Here is an 18,952-nt window from a genome sequence, read left to right on the forward strand (position 1 = left end):
TTGAATAAACAGACAAAGGCAAGTACACAAGTTGCTGTCTTTACATTTGGGCATGAGTTTATGTGGAGAAAACTGGCCATATTAAGCCACTCTCATAATCAGCCAAATTATATGTTAATTTGCTATATATCATATTGCTTCTAATGAGACGAGCGTCACGTACTCCCCTGCAGCTTGCTCTGTGTTATGTTCCACCTCTGCCTCCACTTGTCCCAAATCCTCCACTGGGAGAGCCACTCTCTTCAAAATGAAAATGTTGTGCAGCACAGCTGCTGCACAAATAATGATGCATGTCCTCTCTGACTCCATTCTGATTTCCATGCAATCAGTGGAATCTAAAAAAAAAAATGGAATCAGTATGCTTAAATGCAGTAGCTACGCATTATACCATAACATCACTCCCTAATAACCAATAGTTTAAATTCAGACAATAATAAACTTGATTGAACATATTTTAACAACACCAACAAGTCAGCACATTTTTATATATAAAAATGCAACACTGACTGACCTGAAATAAATTCTGAGCTGACCAGCCATTAAAAACAAGAAGGCTACATGTCTCTGCTGGAAAGACAGAGACTCTGTTGGAGCTTTGACAGTCACCAGAGGCATATTTACAGCCCTTGGGCACCCAGCTCTACCATGAGAGGCTCCTTACTGCTTTTTTTTTACCTAAGTAAACAAAAAATAAAAAATGTGTCAAGGCCTTTCACAGCAGCACAAAAAAAGTCAACTGTTAACAACATGAAAAGGCAACAAAACTTTCTTTTATTTATTGGAACAGCTTCAAAAGTAACAGTGGTGTAAAATTAATTCAACAACTATAAGACCAGGCCCTCCAACATGTTCTCAACCAAAGTCATCACATATTGCAGTTTTTGCAGTCGACTTCTGTGTTGCTTCTGTTTCAGGTATCCTTCTGCGTCTCCTCTTTAAATTCCCAGATGTCACTACCATAATGCACACGCTGGCACAAATGGTAAGATGTAGACAACAAAAAAATCACGGATGGTTCAGATTAGGGAAGTAGGTGCATGGTAAGGTGCAAAAACAGTAAGTAAAATTACACACAAGCAAACACCGGACTCCCGCATGAAAGTCCTGGGTTTATTTCAACCAGACACCGTCCTGCTGCATTTCACATGCTCATGAATTCACATTCTCATGTGATGCTACCTGTGTGCTTATTGGGCGGACACTGCAGGTGCTGGCGGCATATGATGACACAGCGACCGCTTCTGTCCTGTAGCATCATCACCTGATGCTGCCCAGCTATGCTTCGCACACATGCGAAAGGTGCCTTTTGGTGTTACGTTCCAAGACCAAAAGCACTGACAAACTGGCACTACCGGCTTCTACTAATGCTAGTTAGCTAACCAGCATTGATGAGGATAAAGCAGGCCTGGTCCCAGAACAAAATGCATATGAAATAAGTTAATTAATGAAAGTTAATTAGCTTTTTCCATGAACAAAGTGAAATTCGCAGCTCTGCGCAGCTCTCTCCTTTAATTATGACCTTCCAAATCAATACTACTCAAGTAGAATAATTTAATTAAATGTACCTCTGCAGACTGTATTTGATAGAAGAACTAGGAAATGTAGGAGAAATCTATATATTCCTTTAATTATTATTTTTACATCGAATAAAAACATCTATCTGTATCTGTACTTATCTGGATGATGCATCCAGTTTTAACTGCTTGCAAAAACAATTCACATGCTCCTCAGACTGATTCTCAAGGGCAGCTTATAAGTTCCAGGTAGCTGAAGATGATGTAAAGCTGCTGAAAAAACAAACACAAAGTTGAGCTGAGGTACAGATGATGGTCACCGGTTTTATTCAAACTCAATGTGATTAGTCAAGCGGAGCTTCTTGTGCTGCAGCCGGTGAGTCAGAGTGCTGTTTATATAAATGTGGAGTGAAAGGCCACTCACATTATTTCACCAATAAGAAAGTACAGCAGCTCCAAAACTAATCTGTGCTGTAACGAGACATGAGTCAGATCTTTAGAAATGTTAACACTGACAAATGCAGCTGACGTGGATTTTGTGATAGTTTTGTTAGTAATAGGAGAGGGCTGTGTTCTGCTCTCACTGCATAGTGACTGAAAACGTGGTAATTTACCTTAAAAACTCCAGCTATATTTTAACAAAGTTACAGCTGTGAAAATTGTGATGTCCACGTCAAACTGGAACTGATGGTGTGTCAATAAATTTTAAAAAAATGAGGAAGCTTTTGAAATCACAACTGTTAGGTAAACTAACAGCTGTGAAAGTTGTGACAAGAAATGTTTACGGGCTGCCTCTTTCTATAATGGTTTGAGTTTTTTAGGATGAAAAACAAAATAGCTATTGAGTATATGGTGATGAGTCATATTGCACTATTACAACAGTCCCTATTATAGGCACTTTGGACAGATATTCAGTTCACTGTGCTCTCAATGGCATCATCATCACCGACTATTTTGCATTGACTAAAACTGTAAATATATGCCTAAATCACCTTTCCAACAAATGCAAAACCTGCAAGAAGCTGAGGCTTTGACTCATAGCTATTAAAGATAATAGCAACGAAAAATGACGAATATAAAATATAAAACTAACTTCAACCCGGTTTAACTAGCCTAGTTTTAAGCAGCTTAGCAGTGCACATCATACCAATGTACTGTTAACCTTGAAGGTGTTTTTCTCTGAATCATGGCTCGCTAATAGTCATTATGTAGGCTTATGTAAAATCATTCATTCATTCATTCATTTTCTGTAACCGCTTGTCCTCGTAAGGGTTGCAGGGGGGCTGGAGCAAATCCCAGCTGTCATCGGGCGGAAGGCGAGGTACACCCTGGACAGGTCGCCAGACCATCGCAGGGCCGACACATATAGACAGACAACCATACACGCTCACAGTCACACCTAAGGTCAATTTAGAGTCACCAATCAACCTGACCTGCATGTCTTTGGACTGTGGGAGGAAGCTGGAGACCCCGGAGAGAACCCACGCAGACACGGAGAGAACATGCAAACTCCGCACAGAAGGGCCCCCGTCCACGGACTGAACCCCAGTCCAACTGGGTTTCGAATCAGAGACCCTCTTGTTGTGAGGCAACAGTGCTAACCACGATGCCACCGTGCCACCCCGATGTAAAATCTTTAGCTTAATATCTGGATTAAAAAAAAAAAAAAGAAGCCAAGCATCGCTTCTTTTGACATAACACTAATTATTTTTTTAATGGTAAACATTTTTTTCAAGCATATTGGGGATGTGTCCCTCCAAATATATATAATAATTACGGCCTGGCCTAAGAAACTGCCTTTTTAAGACACATAAAATCTTCAAAGTTTGCAAATAAGATATTTACTGATGTATTTTATGCCATAGAACAAAACGTGAAAATCTTATTTTAAGCTTCTAACCACAAAATTCATTTCTAAAAAAAACACATCAGCTTTAAGGCGAGGGAGCTGGAGGTACAGAAACGCTAACTCATTTCTGGGTTGGAGAGCTCATTTCTGGGGTTCTCTATGAACGATGTGTCATTTTTGGTAGTGAAGTTAGCTGGATATGCTAATGTTTGTGACTTACTTCATAGTGGAAAAACACACGTTTTACTTTTACTTTCGTATTTTTGGTTTTGAGGAGGTTAAAAATAACCCACCGTCCAAACCCTTTATATAGTCCTGAGTATCTCTCATACAGCCTTATGCACCACTTTAGACATTCTTACCACAACACACGCAATTACACGCATCGCCTCTACTTTGTGTTTCTGTCAAGTTTGTCATCACCTGCAGTCTCCTTGCCTGCACAAATTACAATTTGGTGTTGTCTACGGACAGAACAAGTACGCCAAGTTCAGTTCGCTGATATTAAACCAGACGACTTAACTGACTGTGAAACTTTCCACACAGCGACCCCTTCTGCCATTTTAGGCTGCCAGTGTTGCCAAAGTCGAAATGACATGTCCCCCCCGGGAGTTCAGAAATTTAGGACTCTGACTGTTTATCTACTTGATGGCCGCTCTGCAGGAGCTGCAGCAGTTCAAGCCTCAGTTAAAAAAGCTGCTCATCCATCTCTGAGTGGATTTTATTACATTGGATTGGAAGAAAAATACCGTCATTAGTCTCAGCATCAGGAATAATTCAGTCTTTTGTCTTGGTCCTGCTGCTACAGCTGCAGCAGTAATTTATACAGAAACATAATGGCCTCATGAAATACACCGAATGATCCCTGAGCAACTAAACAGCGCAGGGAGCAAATTTACATTAATTTACATTACTGACAAAAAGACCAAAGATATACAGACAGGTGATTATATTTATTTATTTATTTATTTATTTATTTTGCAGCGGATTATTCTGGGTAACCACTGAAGAATTTAGCTAATTGATTAATAATCTTTAACTGTAAATCCCCCCAAATAAACACTATCTGTTGTAAATTACATCTCTCTGCAAATGATAATGTCATTAACTAAAATGAAAACCAAAATCAGTTTAATCAATCAATCTAATCTGTTCATCCGAGACATCGAGTCCAAGTAAACATCTGTGCCAAATTTGAAAATTATCCCTAGAGGTTTTTTTGAGATTTATATATATATTATATATATATTATATATATATATATATATATATATATTATATATATATTATATCTGTGATATCAGACCTTGACCTTTTGACCTATGACCACCAAAATCTAATACAGTCACCGTTGAGTCCAGGTGAATGTTTGTGTCATATTTGAAGAAACTCCCATGAGGCATTCTTAAGATATTGTGTTCACAAAAATGTGCCGGATATACACATGGATGGACGGACAACCAGTTTGTACTGGAAGGCCAGGAAATAACAAGACCCTGTCCGTCCTGCTCACCAGTCCAGCCACGCAGGGACAAGAACACGCTGTGCGGCCGAACCAGCGGGCAACATTGTTTAACTGAAGCTGCACGCTGCAGAAAACAAGACTGAAGAACTGAATACAGGAAGGGAATACAAATGATGTCCATCTCAAAAAACCATGTCAGTGTTTTGACGTGTTGTCCATAAATCATGAACTGTACTCTGTATACATTTAAGATTCTTTAACTGTGTTTTGCCTTTCAGGCTGCTGCTGGTTTCCATTTCACACGCACACTATTTGCATTTTTCAGTAAACCATCAAAGAGCAGAGGCAACTGTGTCATTGCAGCATGAAATCATGCTAATTAATACCAGAAAAATATCAAAGTAAACAATTTAAGCATATGTAATGACGGGAGTTATGTAAAGAAAAAGTAGGCTAATGGGGTACAGCACCATCAGGCTGTGCAAAGAAGAAACTACTGCATCACATCATGTTCTGCAATTATTCAAGAATCGGTTCTCACGGTCATGGAAAAAGCTGAAAAAGTCATCTTCCAGGCCTGGAAAAATCATGGAATTCTTAAAGATCATTGAAAGCTTCGGACAGGATTTTGTTTTGTGTTACGAAAATGTTACAATAATGTTTTCAGGGTTCGTACAAGGTGCTTGGGGTACATTAAGTATTTGAATTTGGAAGAATTTTTTTTCTTTTTCTTTTTATAAATTAGGGATTGTTGAAAAGTCGTGGAAGAGTTTTTAAACATTGTCCATGAAATTCTGTGGGAACCCTGGAAATAATACAGTGCCTGTAAACTGGATAGAGAGTGAGACCGAACACTGCATAATAAAGGTGGACAGCTCCCCAAAGTGAAGCCAAAACATCATGATCGCCCCCTGCTGGCTGGCTGCATCAAAAATCTCACCCCCCCAAAGATAGCAGATGAGACATAGTCTAAACTAAAACTCAAAGTGCACGTCAAATAAATACAAACTTGCTAACTGTACATAAACTGGTTCAAATCAGCTTCACCCGGAGCAGCTTAACTGATTCCAAAATGTACCTGCCACTGTTGTGTTTTTGGCTGGTGAGTGAAGCAAATCAAGCAGTAGAAACAATAATATCTCAACAGGAGACATTTTACTGCAGAAAAATTATTTTTTCCTTTGATTCTTAAATCCTTTGAAACCTGGATCGACATTTCGTGTTACGTTCAGACGCCTTTCACAAGTGTTTAAACCTTTGAAACCTGAACAAATTAGTTTGATTTATTTTGAAAATGTGGATAAAAAGGCAACTTGTTAAAAAAAGGAAAAGCTGACAAGAAAATAATTACTAACAAGTAATTATTGAATTATCATTTGAAAATTAGCACACAGATACTTTACATATATAACTTTAAATATTAAGTTATATACATGTTAAGTTTTATGTGCTAATTTTCAGGTAATTTTGCAAATTTTCAGGTAATTTTGCAAATTTTCAGGTCATTTGAGTTCATTTCTTGTAAAGTTGCTCATTGTCTTTTCTCACATGTTTTTGAAAGACATTAAGCCAATTTGCTCAGGTTTTAAGGAGTCCAGTACATTTTGCTGATAACAAGTGTGTATATTTACTTGAATAAGATTTTGAAAACAGGACATGTAATTGGGTATTTTTAGATTGTAATAGTACTTTTAGTTGCGTATCTGAATACTTCCTCCACAGAGTCATCAAATTTCTCAGTAAATAGAAGCAGGATGCATCAGTTACAGCTATCGTTCTTGTATATATATCATAATATATGATATTATATCAGTCACAGGGGAAATTTGAATGCAGAATGAGTAGTTTTACTTTTGATACTTTGAGTATGTTTGGCTGAAATAAACTTTTACATAAGGAGGATTTAGAATGAAGGACTTTTTTATTGTTTTGTTGTTATTGGTACTTCAGCGTACTGTAAAAAGAGCTAACAGATGTATGGCTGCATAACCTGATTCTAAATCAGCCTGTAATTACTAACAGTGGAATACAAGACATCAATCTTATTTAACTGTCACATGTAATCATAATATCACATCATTATTTTCACTGCAGAGTCGCAACTGCTTTGTTGCAGATGAGCTATAAAACAAAAAAGACGAACGAGCGCTGAATCTAATTGAAACATATCCTTCATTTGATTTCATTCGGTCGGCCTTCCCATAAATCACTGCAAGTGTATGTGAAGGTCCTGTTCCCATGGCAACTGGTCAACACAGTGAGTCAATGGGAAGGAAAAGAGAAACTTCTCAGAAGAGATTTAAAGAAGAAGAAATGGATGGAAGACCAGCATTAAATGTGAGTCACATTATATGCTGATATCTACTCACTGATATTGATTATTGATCATTAGCAGTGGTAGGGGGAGTATTTAGATTTTTTACTATAGTAAAAGAACTATTATGGGCTAAAAAAACAAACAAAAAATTAAGGTCTGCATTCAGTAAAATATCCAAAAGTATTTACATCAAAATATACTTAAAGTATCAAAGGCAAAAGTACTCAGTGTCTCATAGGCTTTAATTATTGATGCATTAATGTGTTCATCACTTGAATATTGCAGCTGTTAAAGGTAGAGCTAATTCTATTATTTTTTTTTCTACAGCTGGGTCATTGAATTATCTAAAATTATAAATAATAACTATAATTAAATAATAATCATGTTTGGTATTATTAAAATTAAAATTAATGCAGTAAAAAGTATAATATTTCCTTCTGAAATGTAGTGGAGTATATGTAGAAAGTAGTACAAAATTGAAAGACCTTGAGTAATGTATTATTATAATAATTATTATTATTTATTATTATTTATTACTTAATGTTACAATGAAGAGTTTTAGCATTTTTATGACAGTGTAAACAACAACCAGAAAAACTAAAATTTTATAACATAAATGTGGGTTTATGACACTAGATGATTTTATAATACATGCTATCGGGTTTTCTTACTTCTTGAATTTGACTTTTTTAAGTTGTAACTCAACATCTGGAGCAATCATTATTGACAGCAAGATCTTTATTTCAGTATTTTATTCAGAAAGGAACCGAGCCTTCCTCTCATCCTCTTTAGTTCTTGTTTTGACCCAGCAGAGGGCGCTGTAACCAAACACAATGTGCTCAACAACAGACGTTTCAATGCAACTCGAAGTTTTACTTGTTCATTTCCCTTTTTCTTAAGCAAAAGTTACTAGCAAAAGTTAAAAATCTTAATAATGTCAATATTACTATATTTAGGAAAATGTGCCTAAAGTATTATGAGTCAACATGGAATAATACTTAATAATACTTAATACTTTTAAGCACTGGGAAGGGAGTTGTGCTTTTTTCATTTTGGTTTAAGGGAGGGACAAGGCTGTCAAGCACCCATATTCTGTGGAGGTGTCATTTGTGAGGAAGATCTGCATTTTGCTTGAGAAACTAGCTGTTTTTTAGTTATAATTAACTACCTCTGTACTGTTCACTCATTGTATTAGTTCGATATCTACATTTAGTGTGAATATTAAAAAAAAAAAAAAAAATTACAGTGGGAGAGGCAGGGTTCCCAACCATTTTAACTAATGAATTTTCAATTTTTTTCCCATAATATTTTACCCCATTTCTATGACTTTATATAGGTAGCTAAAAATGAGTAGGCCTAATAAACAAGCTCTAAACAAACTGGTAGCGGCTGTTATCTTTACTTACAAGTTAAACATTCCTGCTGCATCTGTCAATAGACCAGACCTCACATACATATTCTCAAAATGTCAAAAGCCTCATTTTAAAGAATTAAAAGAAAAAAAAAACAAAAAAAAAACGCTTATCCAATCCATGGTCATGTAGCACAGAATTTAAATACAATGGATTTTGTGTGCTGTTCGACATGTTTTGGGAATTATTTGAGCAACATTTAAACAAAAGTCAAAATAATGCGTATTCAAAACTTTTAAAAAACTTGCTGTTAATTCCAAAGAATTTCAAGGCCAGAAAAACAATATTTCAAATGACATAATTTTTCCAGGAATTTCATGACCTGGGGAACCTTGAGGTAGGGTCATGCATTTTCCCCCAGTCACTCAGAGGTTCAAAAAAAAGTATTTTAGTATGGGAAGGGTATAGATTAAAAATAAATAAATGAATACATTTTAAAAAATGAAGTCACACCACGGCCACCTCCCTCCTCTGATAAAAAAACTTTAAATTAACTCACCTAAAAACAACAAAAACTCCCAAAAACATTTAACCTTTTTACTTTAAGAACATTTTGTTAAAGTGTGCTTGAACAATATGCGCTGAGTGTGCTTTTACTTATGTACAAGTTTATGTTAATACCTAACACTTCTTCTACCACAACTCATTGAGTTTGTTAAGAACATAACAAACTCCTGCATGAGTGACTGTCGGAAGCTGTTCCTAGATTTCATGTTGCATGAGTGCACACTTTGGCACTCGAAGTAAAAAAAAGTGTCCCTGACCCCCCGCTCTGTTCCCACATACCAGGAGCACACCTGTGGTTTGTGTGCGAACCCGAAATACACTTTGAAGTGATCTGCCTGTTGTAGAGGCATAAATATACATGAGGGGAGTTTTTTAAGAGCAAAGATAAAAGACACATTTTTTCTCAAAGGAAGTGTGTCGTGTTTTCTGTCAGAGACTTTTAAAAAGCTCTTTTTTCTGCACAGTTGACTGAGTTCATTCAGCTGTTTCAGAAGTTTCGTTCTGATCCTCAGAAGGATTTCAGCATGTTACAGAGCCTGGAAACACTTCAGGGCAAGTGTGGGCTATAAGTAAGTGTAAGTTTAGAACTGGAAAGTAGCAAAGTAAAGTTTTGGGAGACTACTAAAACATTTTTTTAAATGAAAACATTTCAACAACATTTCACTCTTTCACCCAGGTATATATTGCAGATAAACTTGTATAGTGTCAGTCTTGTTGGATAAAAACTTTGTATTCAGTGGGGCAGGTACACCAATTTTATACTAAAGTATAGTTTTGTGGTACTTGCACCTTATTGGAGAATTTACAGGAGTTACTATATACTTGGTACTAATTAGACAGGTTTAGTTACTGTGCAGTCACTTTTGCAAAACAGGAGACCAGGGGCCAGTTGCAGAAACCCCATACATGTTTCTAGGATTTTTAGGACATTTCTTGCATTTTGGGATGTTTCTGGGATTTTAGGACATTTATCAGATTTTAAGATCAGATTTTGGAAAATTTCTAGAATTTTAGGATGTTTCTTGGATTTTAGGAGGTTTCTAGGACTTTAGGACATTAGCAGCTTAGCTAGGACCTCTGTCTGACCTCCTCTATTTATACATAAAGTGCAAAAACAATCCTCAGTGTGAATCGCTTTATTTTTATTAGAATTTATTTATATTTATACTATTAGAATTTTAATTAGAATATAGTTGAGGGGCCAACTGGCACAATATCAAGGGCCTGCTGGCCATAAATTGAGTATCACTGCCCTGGATTATTCTACCCAAAAGGTATATAGGTTAAAACTACAAAAGTGCACTCACTGCTGAAAAATGCAGGTGCAAACTGTGTAAAACAGTTAAATGACTTAAAAAAAATGTTAATGCTTCCATGCTGCTGTATGAGAGTCTGAGTTTATACTGAAGAGCTGAAGGTTTCAGTTAAAGTGTAAATAATAACAGTTGAAATGGCGGTTACATAAACCATTGGGAAATGAAAGTGTAAACCCTAAAAGCCACTTCCATTTTTAATAAAACAGTATTTTGTATTGTGGTATCACTACCTTTACTTACTGAGTACATCTTTCTCGTCTGTCAGTGAATCAAACTCACCCAGACTCAGGCATCCAGACTGGCACTCCTCCAAGTCAGTCTTTCCTTGTACACCTTCGCATCCAGACGGGACTTCCTGTCTCTGTCTGAGGGAGGGGCTGGATCTCAAGACCCCCCCGGATCCCAGCAGCACTGGTACTGGGATATGCACTGGGACTGGGACTGAGGAAGACAGGAAGAGAAGTGGGTAAACTCACTCTCATTATTGTTTAACTGGTCACCACGACTTTGTTTCCTGCCTTCATTGTCTGAGAAGAGCAGGAAGGATGAGCAATCGCACAACCATCATGGCTATTCTGTCCTTATTTCTCACTCATTTGTCATTTGCTGTGATGAAGCATCTGTTGGGAATAAGCAGGGTCACTTAATCCCATGATAAAACAGGGTGCAGGCCGTAAATTTGTTTGTGGTCCATGTACAGTCAGTTATAGGTTAGAGTAGGTTTAGAAACAGAATACACACAACCTGATAACCAGACATTTACCTTAATCCAGTGATTCCCATGCAGGTCCTCTGCAGTTGCTCGGGGGTACATGTGGAGTCGCTCAATTTCCTGAGAGCTAATGGACAAACAGTTGAAATGGTCAGCCAAAAGAAATCAGCTTAATGCTGTGTGCAAACCTCCTAGCAGTTACCAGATGGCATGTCTAAAAACAGACTTGATTTTCAACCTTTCAACCGATTTAAAGAAAAACAAAAGGCACTAGAGATTCATTGCAAGATCACAATAACAGATTTGACCAATAACTGATCTACAGTTGGGGTATTCTTAACATTTTGTACAAAATAATCACCTTTCACGTTTCAGTGACATCACTGCAGGTCACAGAGTTTTTATGGAAATACTTCGGAGAGTTTTATGCAGTTTTACAACAGAGGTAACGGTTTACCAGAGCAGGGGGACAGGCATAAAATGTATATTTTAAATTCTTAACTTGCATATGATACAGAACATAGACACCCCATGCAATTAGTTTGATAACTGTAAGAGTAAACACAAAAGAAGAATATTTGCCAGTGAAGAAATTAACCTCACGTTCAGCTTTTAAGTGTTCTTAAATTCAGCTTGTGCAGCCCTTCAAAACCTTTGTTATTGATTATATAAAACTGATACTTTGACCTGCAGGTTCATGGAAAAACACAACTTCCAGTGATTCTGCCTCCAGCATAAACAAGTATTTCATCTGCTCCTCCGCAGTGATTACACAGAGTCTGACATCAACCTCATATCTACTGTAAACACAGGGCTGAGTGGTGCTTCCTTCCTTCTCCTGGTTTAGGACAACATGAAGAAGAAAAAGGCCCAAAAACTCACCAAAGCAGAGCACAAAAATGTGGGTATAAGTACGAAGTTGCAGTCAAAGTAACAGAGAAAGAGTATCTAATGTTTCTGGTTTGTTACGTTTAAATAAGGACTAGGTAGTGACCCTTAACACTTAAAATGATATTTTGAGTTTTTTGTGTTTATTCACTTTGTTATTAGGTTGGGTGAGAAGGTGATACCACTCTCATTCCTGCGTGGAAAATTTGAAGCGAGGAAGAGGTTAGCTTATCTTAGCACAAAGACTGGAAACAGAGCAAAACAACTGACCTGTTTTTTTTCTCATGAAATATCTTGACAACTATTGAATGTATTGTCATAAAATTTAGTACACACATTCATGTTGCCCTTAGGATGACCCCCCCCCCCCAACTTGTCAGGACTTTGCAAAACTAATGACATTTTTTATCAGGCTTTTGCGTTTGGTGCAATTCATGCTAACGCATATGGTAAATGCAGTAAACACGACAGGATACCAGCTCACCAGTAAGCGTCGACTCTGTGCATTATCCTTGAGTAATCAGCAAGATGGTCTCTAGTTATATTTGCAGGTTTATTTATGTGTTGTTTGGCTGATATAGAAAACAAATTTTATTTTGTTTTTTACTGCCCTTTTTTACGTGGAACTGTTCAAATTTTTGTTTATTAACATAAAGACAGATATTGACTCTGTATGTACTGTATGGATGATGCACAAAGATGAAGGTGGTTATTTGCATATGAAGAGTAGCTCATTTTCTAGAGAAAGCATGGAAGATGAGAAAACAAGCCTTTTATCAAGATAACCGGTAGATTTGTAAGAAAAAAATAAATTTTTACCGTACAATTCTCTCTTTTTTTGCTAGAAAATTGGTCATATGGCTATTATTTGTATTTTTTTTTATTTTGTACTTTTTTGTTGATACAAAACCAGAAGATGACACATGCTTTTTAATGTGATGGTGTCTTGTGATCCCATGTGGCGGATTAACTATCTATATTTATTTGTGTCTTCTTGTGAGTGTGGGCGAGGGGCTCTATGATAGAAGAATCAAGAGAAACCGAAAGCATCCGGGTGAATTACAACCCCGGAAATACTACTTGAACCGTAAATACTGTTTGAGAAAAGATGGTAAATCGCACAGGCTCGTCACTGAGGAGGCAGAGACGTGTTTCAAAATTAGACCAATTATTTTTATTCACAATAATGAAAATAAGCAAAGTAATAAAACAGGCAGGGACTGAGACTGCTGGAAAACATTAGAGAACGTTTGACAAAAATCTATTGCTCTACTTCTGGCTGCCTGAGGTAAGTGATGAGGGTTTTGGTGTCTCCCTGCATTGGTACGAGCGGTTCTTCTCCGGGATGCCTCACTGTTGGCTGAGTGAACATTAGCTGTACCTGACTGACTTGCTTGGTGTTGGCCCTCTGAGGGTGGCGCCGTCGCCGGTGAGTATTGGTGGCACCCCTGGACACTCAGTGTAGTCCGCCTCTCCACCGGTGGCCTCAGCTTATTTTCTTTGGATTACTTTCATTTGGACTGTGTTATTATAAATACACTATTTTAAGAATTCATGTTAAGGCCTTTCTTTTAAAACCAAAAAACATAACTGTAATAAAGACATAATTTTACACACTTTCAGAGTTCTGAGATTCTTCTCTAACGTTCTCTTTTCTTTCCAGCAGTCTCAGTCCCTCCCTGTTTTATTACTTTGCTTATTTTGATAACTGTGAACAAAAGCAGTCACGAGCTTGTGTGCTTTACCGTCTTTTCTCGAACAGTATTTAAGGTTCAAGTAGTATTTCCGAGGGTGTAATTCCCCCGGTGGTGTTGTTCGGTTTCTCTCGATTCTTCTATCACAGAGCCCCTCACCCACATTAGCATTTAGCTTAACTACTGCACGAAATCTTGACCCTAAATCTATTTACACTACTGACTACTTGATCAGATTTTGAAGGTATTATTGGATTTGTACTTCATGTAAACCTCATCCATAGAGTTTAATTAACTGTACAAAACACATAAAAATTTGCACCTTTACTGATACAAGTATGTGTATGCTATCACGTGATCTGTCATGGTAAAGGTTTCCACGGACAAAACTTCGTGGTCCTTTGGGTCCAGCAGGCCTGAGTTTGAGAGCTTTGTGTCTGAGATGACTCGATGGTTTTCGGACCGCCAGCTGCAGGTGGACAAGCTGTTCAGCCACAATGACGCAGATGGAAGTGGATCAGTTAACCTGAAGGATTTCTACCAGGGTAATCCATCCTTCATCCACAAGTTTCCTGATGCTCTTTTGGAAACAGTTAGACCTGTCGTATTTTTTGTGATTTCATATGTCAGTATCCACTGAGGCTGACACTGAAAACTTCACACCGTAGACTACAGTGTCTTTCCCAGCTCCTTTGAATGTCAGATCATCTTGAAGGAAAAAGAGATTAGAAAGCAATATGAGAGTCAGAATTAAATGCCAGTGTGGTTGTTCTGAAGTATTCGTGGAGGGCACTGTGAGTCATTTCCTTTTATCCCCCTCGCAGATAAGAGCAGCTGGCTCTGGGAAACAAACCCTGAACAATGTTCCTTTTGTCTGAGTAAGCAATACTTTAGTACTGAAGGGTGTTTGAGGAGCTCCAAGACCTGCAGGATAATAACTTTGAGGTACAGACTGGAATTATGGGAATGAACTCTTTTCAAAAAGGCAACAAAACCAACTGACTGATTCACCAACCAACAAAAACCACACAAGATTTTGACTTTGCGACATAAAAAGCCCAACTTATATACAACAGGCCAACATGAAATGAAATTCTCAGGCAATACTCAATCCTTTTTTGAAAGAACAATAAGTAATGACAACAAAAACATGATATCAAGTTGCCACATTAATAGCACAAACACACTGTGTACCATCAGATAAATGAATATTTTAGCATCCCCTTAAAATATGATGAATCTAAAATTTCTCACATCTCTAATTTTTCTAAATATTCAAAGTGGCTTAAAAATCTTCAAGAATACACCCACAGCTTTCATTCTCTGTGACTGACTTCTGAAATTAATGTCTTTGCAAAATGAGGAAACGTGTTTGGTTTTCTACATGTTCTGTTATTGAGAAAATGAAGCACGGACTAAAATTAATCTTGGTGTCAAATGATAGAATAGTTTACCCTTTTTTGCTCTTACATAAGTTACTTTTAAGAGTTTTTAGAGCATTCAGAGAAAAATCCTGACTTGCTCATCAACTCAAGGAATTTGACCACATCACCTGTTGACACATTTCATGAACAGTTTATGAAACCATTGGTATTGACATAAACTTTAAACATAAACATTATTATTGATCCATGTATTTCTGGCTGCAGGTCTCATAAACTTGAGCGTCCCTTGTCAGCAGTTTCAGCTCCGCATGCTGACTCAGCAGCTGAGGACGGACGACAACATGATCAATTATCGAGACCTGAGCACACAAGTGCAGAAGAAACTGAAGTAAATACTATTTCCTTTTTGTTTGAGAATTTTTTGTTTTTTTTGTTTTTTTTGTTTTACTAAAACCTACTTTTTTCTGTTTTGTTTTTTTTAAGACTGAATGAAGTTAAAGAGATCCACACGAAGATATCAAGATGTGATCATCAGCTCTCAAACCCTGAAGACGACAGAAGGTACCTCATGTACATTCCCCCACATGTGAAGATAGCTAACAATATTTACTTGAGTACAGTACTTAAGTACACAGGTTTACACGTCAACTCAACAGCTACATAAACAAAGTAGACCTCAGAATGACCTCCATGCAAGTGTTGCTGCCTTTTTTGACCTGTTGCTATAATTGTTGTGTGTGTGTGTGTATGTGTGTGTGTGTGTGTGTGTGTGTGTGTGTGTTTGTATGGGGGAGGGGACATAAACCACATTTCAGAGGCAAATGTAAAACTTTTTACTTCATTGCATTCATTTGTCAGCTTTAGTTACGGATTTAAATTATTAATACAAAATACAAACCAAAGTACTTGTACTCCCCACAGTGCCAGCAGGAGAAATACCACTGCGTGTATTCAGTGGGCTGCATACCGTGGTAATAGACCTGGAAGGTAGAAAGTTTTTTGCCATGTGCGAGCATTTCCATGGGACTGAAGTGGCACCATCTTTACATTTAGTATCATACATCTATGCTGAAAGGCACTCGGGAACATGCATATCGTCACATCCTTCGGGTTTTCTCTGATAATTCGGCCAACAAAGAAGTCACTCCATAGGGTGCAAGAGGCAACCAAGAAAGAAGGGAAAAGCCTCAGTTTTTAAGTTACGGAGCAACCTGTTCATCCACTGGCAACTAAAAACAGTTACTACTGATAAAAAGTTATACAGAACCTTTTGTTTTGAAAAACTACTACTTTCACAATTACTGCTTTCCACCGCATTGACTTATAGCCAGTCCATCCATGATTGTACTTCACTACATTTCAGAGGGAGATATTGTACTCCTCTTCCTTTACTTCATCACATTCATTTGAAATGTGAAGTGAACTCCAGACAGATATGAAACATGCCAGGTTTTTTAAAGCATGTCAGGTCATGCTCATTTGTGTTACCCATAATTACAGCAACTTTCTCATCGAGCCTCACGTGACTCTTATTGCAAAGCAAAATTGTAAATGCAACCCCCCCAAAAAAAACTTCATATAAAATGGAATCTGGTCTAAAATCAGGTTTTAACCAACAGGTTCATCCGTCTGAGTGTCAGACTGATCCCCTTTGATGCTGCTGCTGCTCATCCAGCAAACTTTGAGGTTGTTTTGTTGAGCAGCTGTAAAGTCTTCAGCCTCATCAGGATGATCCAGGACCGGATCGGGATCCAGACCTCCAGGCTGGAGGTTTTCCGGAGCAGAGTACCCACAGAGGAGGCTCGCCTGCCCCCAGAGAGTCTCCTGGAGGAGTGTGGCCTCAGAGGAGGGCCAAAGGAAACTCCTCCAGAGGACACTGTGTACTACGACTACACACTGCTGTTTCCAGACTGTCCCATCCTGAACTGTGACCACTACTTCAGATCAACGCCAGACTCTCTGAATAAACCCCTTGAAACCTGAGCAAATTTCCTTCAAAAACAAAGAAAGAAGACAATGATCAACCATAGAAGTATGACCCCAAAAATTAGAAAGAAATAAGTGTAGGAAAATTAGTTTTAAAATGAATAAATAAACAAATCAATGAAAGACATTAAAAGACCAAGCAAACAGGAAAATGACCTGGGAAAACCAAGTTGCTCATTACCCATGTTTTTGAAAGAAATTGCACCAATTTGCTCAGGGTTCAAAGTTCAAAATACTCTTGAAAGCCCAAGAAAAGTGATGTCACTCCAGGTTTCAAAGGGTTAATATACTTAACTTAAAAAAATACTCCATACTACGTGACTGTCTAGCTATACATGGTGCTCTTGTTGGTAAGTCCATCATTTTGGCACAGACTGAAATATCTCAACAAATATGTAATCAATTGCGTCAAAATGTTGTACAGACATTACACACAGTCATGTTTCCCTCAGTAATCCAGCACCATCATCAGGTTCAATTTATAGTGTGTCCAATATACAAGCACCTGCTAAACTAATAACTTTTTATTTTTTTTCTGGTAAGATTAATTGATTAGTTAATTCACAGTAGAATAAATAAGAGTTTAACCATGCCTTCTACATGTATTTAGGTTTGACATTATTTTTTGGGCAACTGAAATCAAAACTCCGCCTCCTAGAAACAACAATTATATGGTCCTAATGTGGTTTAGACAACAGGAGGACTGTGGATGAGGTTAGAGAATATGTGGTCACTGTGGATGTTTTCTATATTTAACCAAGTTTTATAGTTATATTAACCAATAGCGAAAAATAAAAAATACATATTTCCTCTTACCTTAAGTGTTCTAGATTGTTTTGGCGTGATCCGCTGAGTGTTGGAGATATCAGCCATAGAGATGTCTGCCCTCTTTGAATATCATGGAATTAGATGATACTCCTCATATATTGCATTGGAATTTAAAAAAACAAAACAAAAACAAAAACCAAAAAAACAAAAAACAAATCAGCAGCAGTGTCTCTTTCCAGAAATCCTGGCCCGGTAACTCAAGACATTGCACAGCCCTTGATGTGAGCAGAGTCTCCGCACAGATGTTTCCATTTAACTTGACTGATTGCTCCTCTGCTCAGGTGTGACAGTGGGAGGAGATATTTTGGATGGAGGTGGAGGAAGTACTCAGATCCTTTTCTTCAATAAAAGCACACAGTAAAATTACTCCACTTCAAGTAGAAGTCCCTCATTAATACCTGAGTAAAACTATACAAGTATTATCAAATGTACTTTATGTGTGAAAAGTAAAAGTACCCGTGCAGTAAAATGCCCCCTGTCAGTGTTTCACTATTTTATGTGATGTTTTTGGATTAATATTACTGCTGCATTCATTGGTATGTCTTATTTTACTGCTGTATATTTTTAAGGTTGTTCACCGTTCAACTGTTTTAATCAATGGCAATGCATCATATTCTATAAGATTATCATATAAGTGTCTGTGTCCTGCGAGAACCACGCGTCTCTAAAAAGTTTCCATGGTGTCAGAACAGGAAGGGGATGAAAAACTGTGATCTGAAAATGAAGTTCCATGAATTTGTACTTGAGTAAGTGAAAACAAGCTGCATGTGAGCCAAATGGCGTTTAACCCCTGAAAAGCTGAGCAAATTGGCCTGATAAGAAATAAAATCTGCAAGTAAATAGTAAAAAGTTACAAGAAAATTGCCTGAAAATTAGCACACAAAAAAAGAAAAAAAGAGAAGGAAATGGCTTGAAAAAGGTGCTAAAATGTTAATGTAATTAACTTTAAATATATAAACATATTTTTATACTTCACCATATTTCCAGTATTATTCTATTTGTCTCTTTTTAAAAAAAAAAAAAAAACTAATTTTCAGTTCATTTTCATGTCAGCTTTTTCTAATTTCTTGAAATTTGCA

At 37.3% G+C, this 18,952-nt stretch overlaps 1 protein-coding gene across 3 annotated transcripts; it reads left to right on the top strand.

Moving 5' to 3' along the window:
* Positions 1–7,060: 7,060 nt before the first annotated feature.
* On the top strand, positions 7,061–17,868 carry LOC148186431 (uncharacterized). 3 transcript variants are annotated; one of them, XM_088069456.1, is made up of 7 exons: positions 7,061–7,165; positions 10,646–10,846; positions 11,905–11,993; positions 14,048–14,219; positions 15,324–15,447; positions 15,543–15,620; positions 16,679–17,868. In XM_088069456.1, the coding sequence occupies exons 3-7, from the start codon at positions 11,946–11,948 to the stop codon at positions 17,040–17,042; spliced, it is 786 nt and encodes a 261-aa protein (XP_087925582.1). In that variant the 5' UTR covers positions 7,061–7,165; positions 10,646–10,846; positions 11,905–11,945; the 3' UTR covers positions 17,043–17,868. The 3 variants fall into 3 exon arrangements, with proteins under 3 accessions (XP_087925582.1, XP_087925581.1, XP_087925583.1); XM_088069455.1 differs by having other exon boundaries at positions 10,646–10,842; XM_088069457.1 differs by having other exon boundaries at positions 10,646–10,842; positions 14,089–14,219.
* The last annotated feature ends 1,084 nt before the right edge of the window (positions 17,869–18,952 follow it).

The sequence above is a fragment of the Plectropomus leopardus genome, chromosome 18 (genome assembly GCF_026936395.1).
Source record: "Plectropomus leopardus strain MGB_pleo_1.0 chromosome 18, ASM2693639v1, whole genome shotgun sequence".
Lineage (NCBI taxonomy): Eukaryota > Metazoa > Chordata > Actinopteri > Perciformes > Serranidae > Plectropomus > Plectropomus leopardus.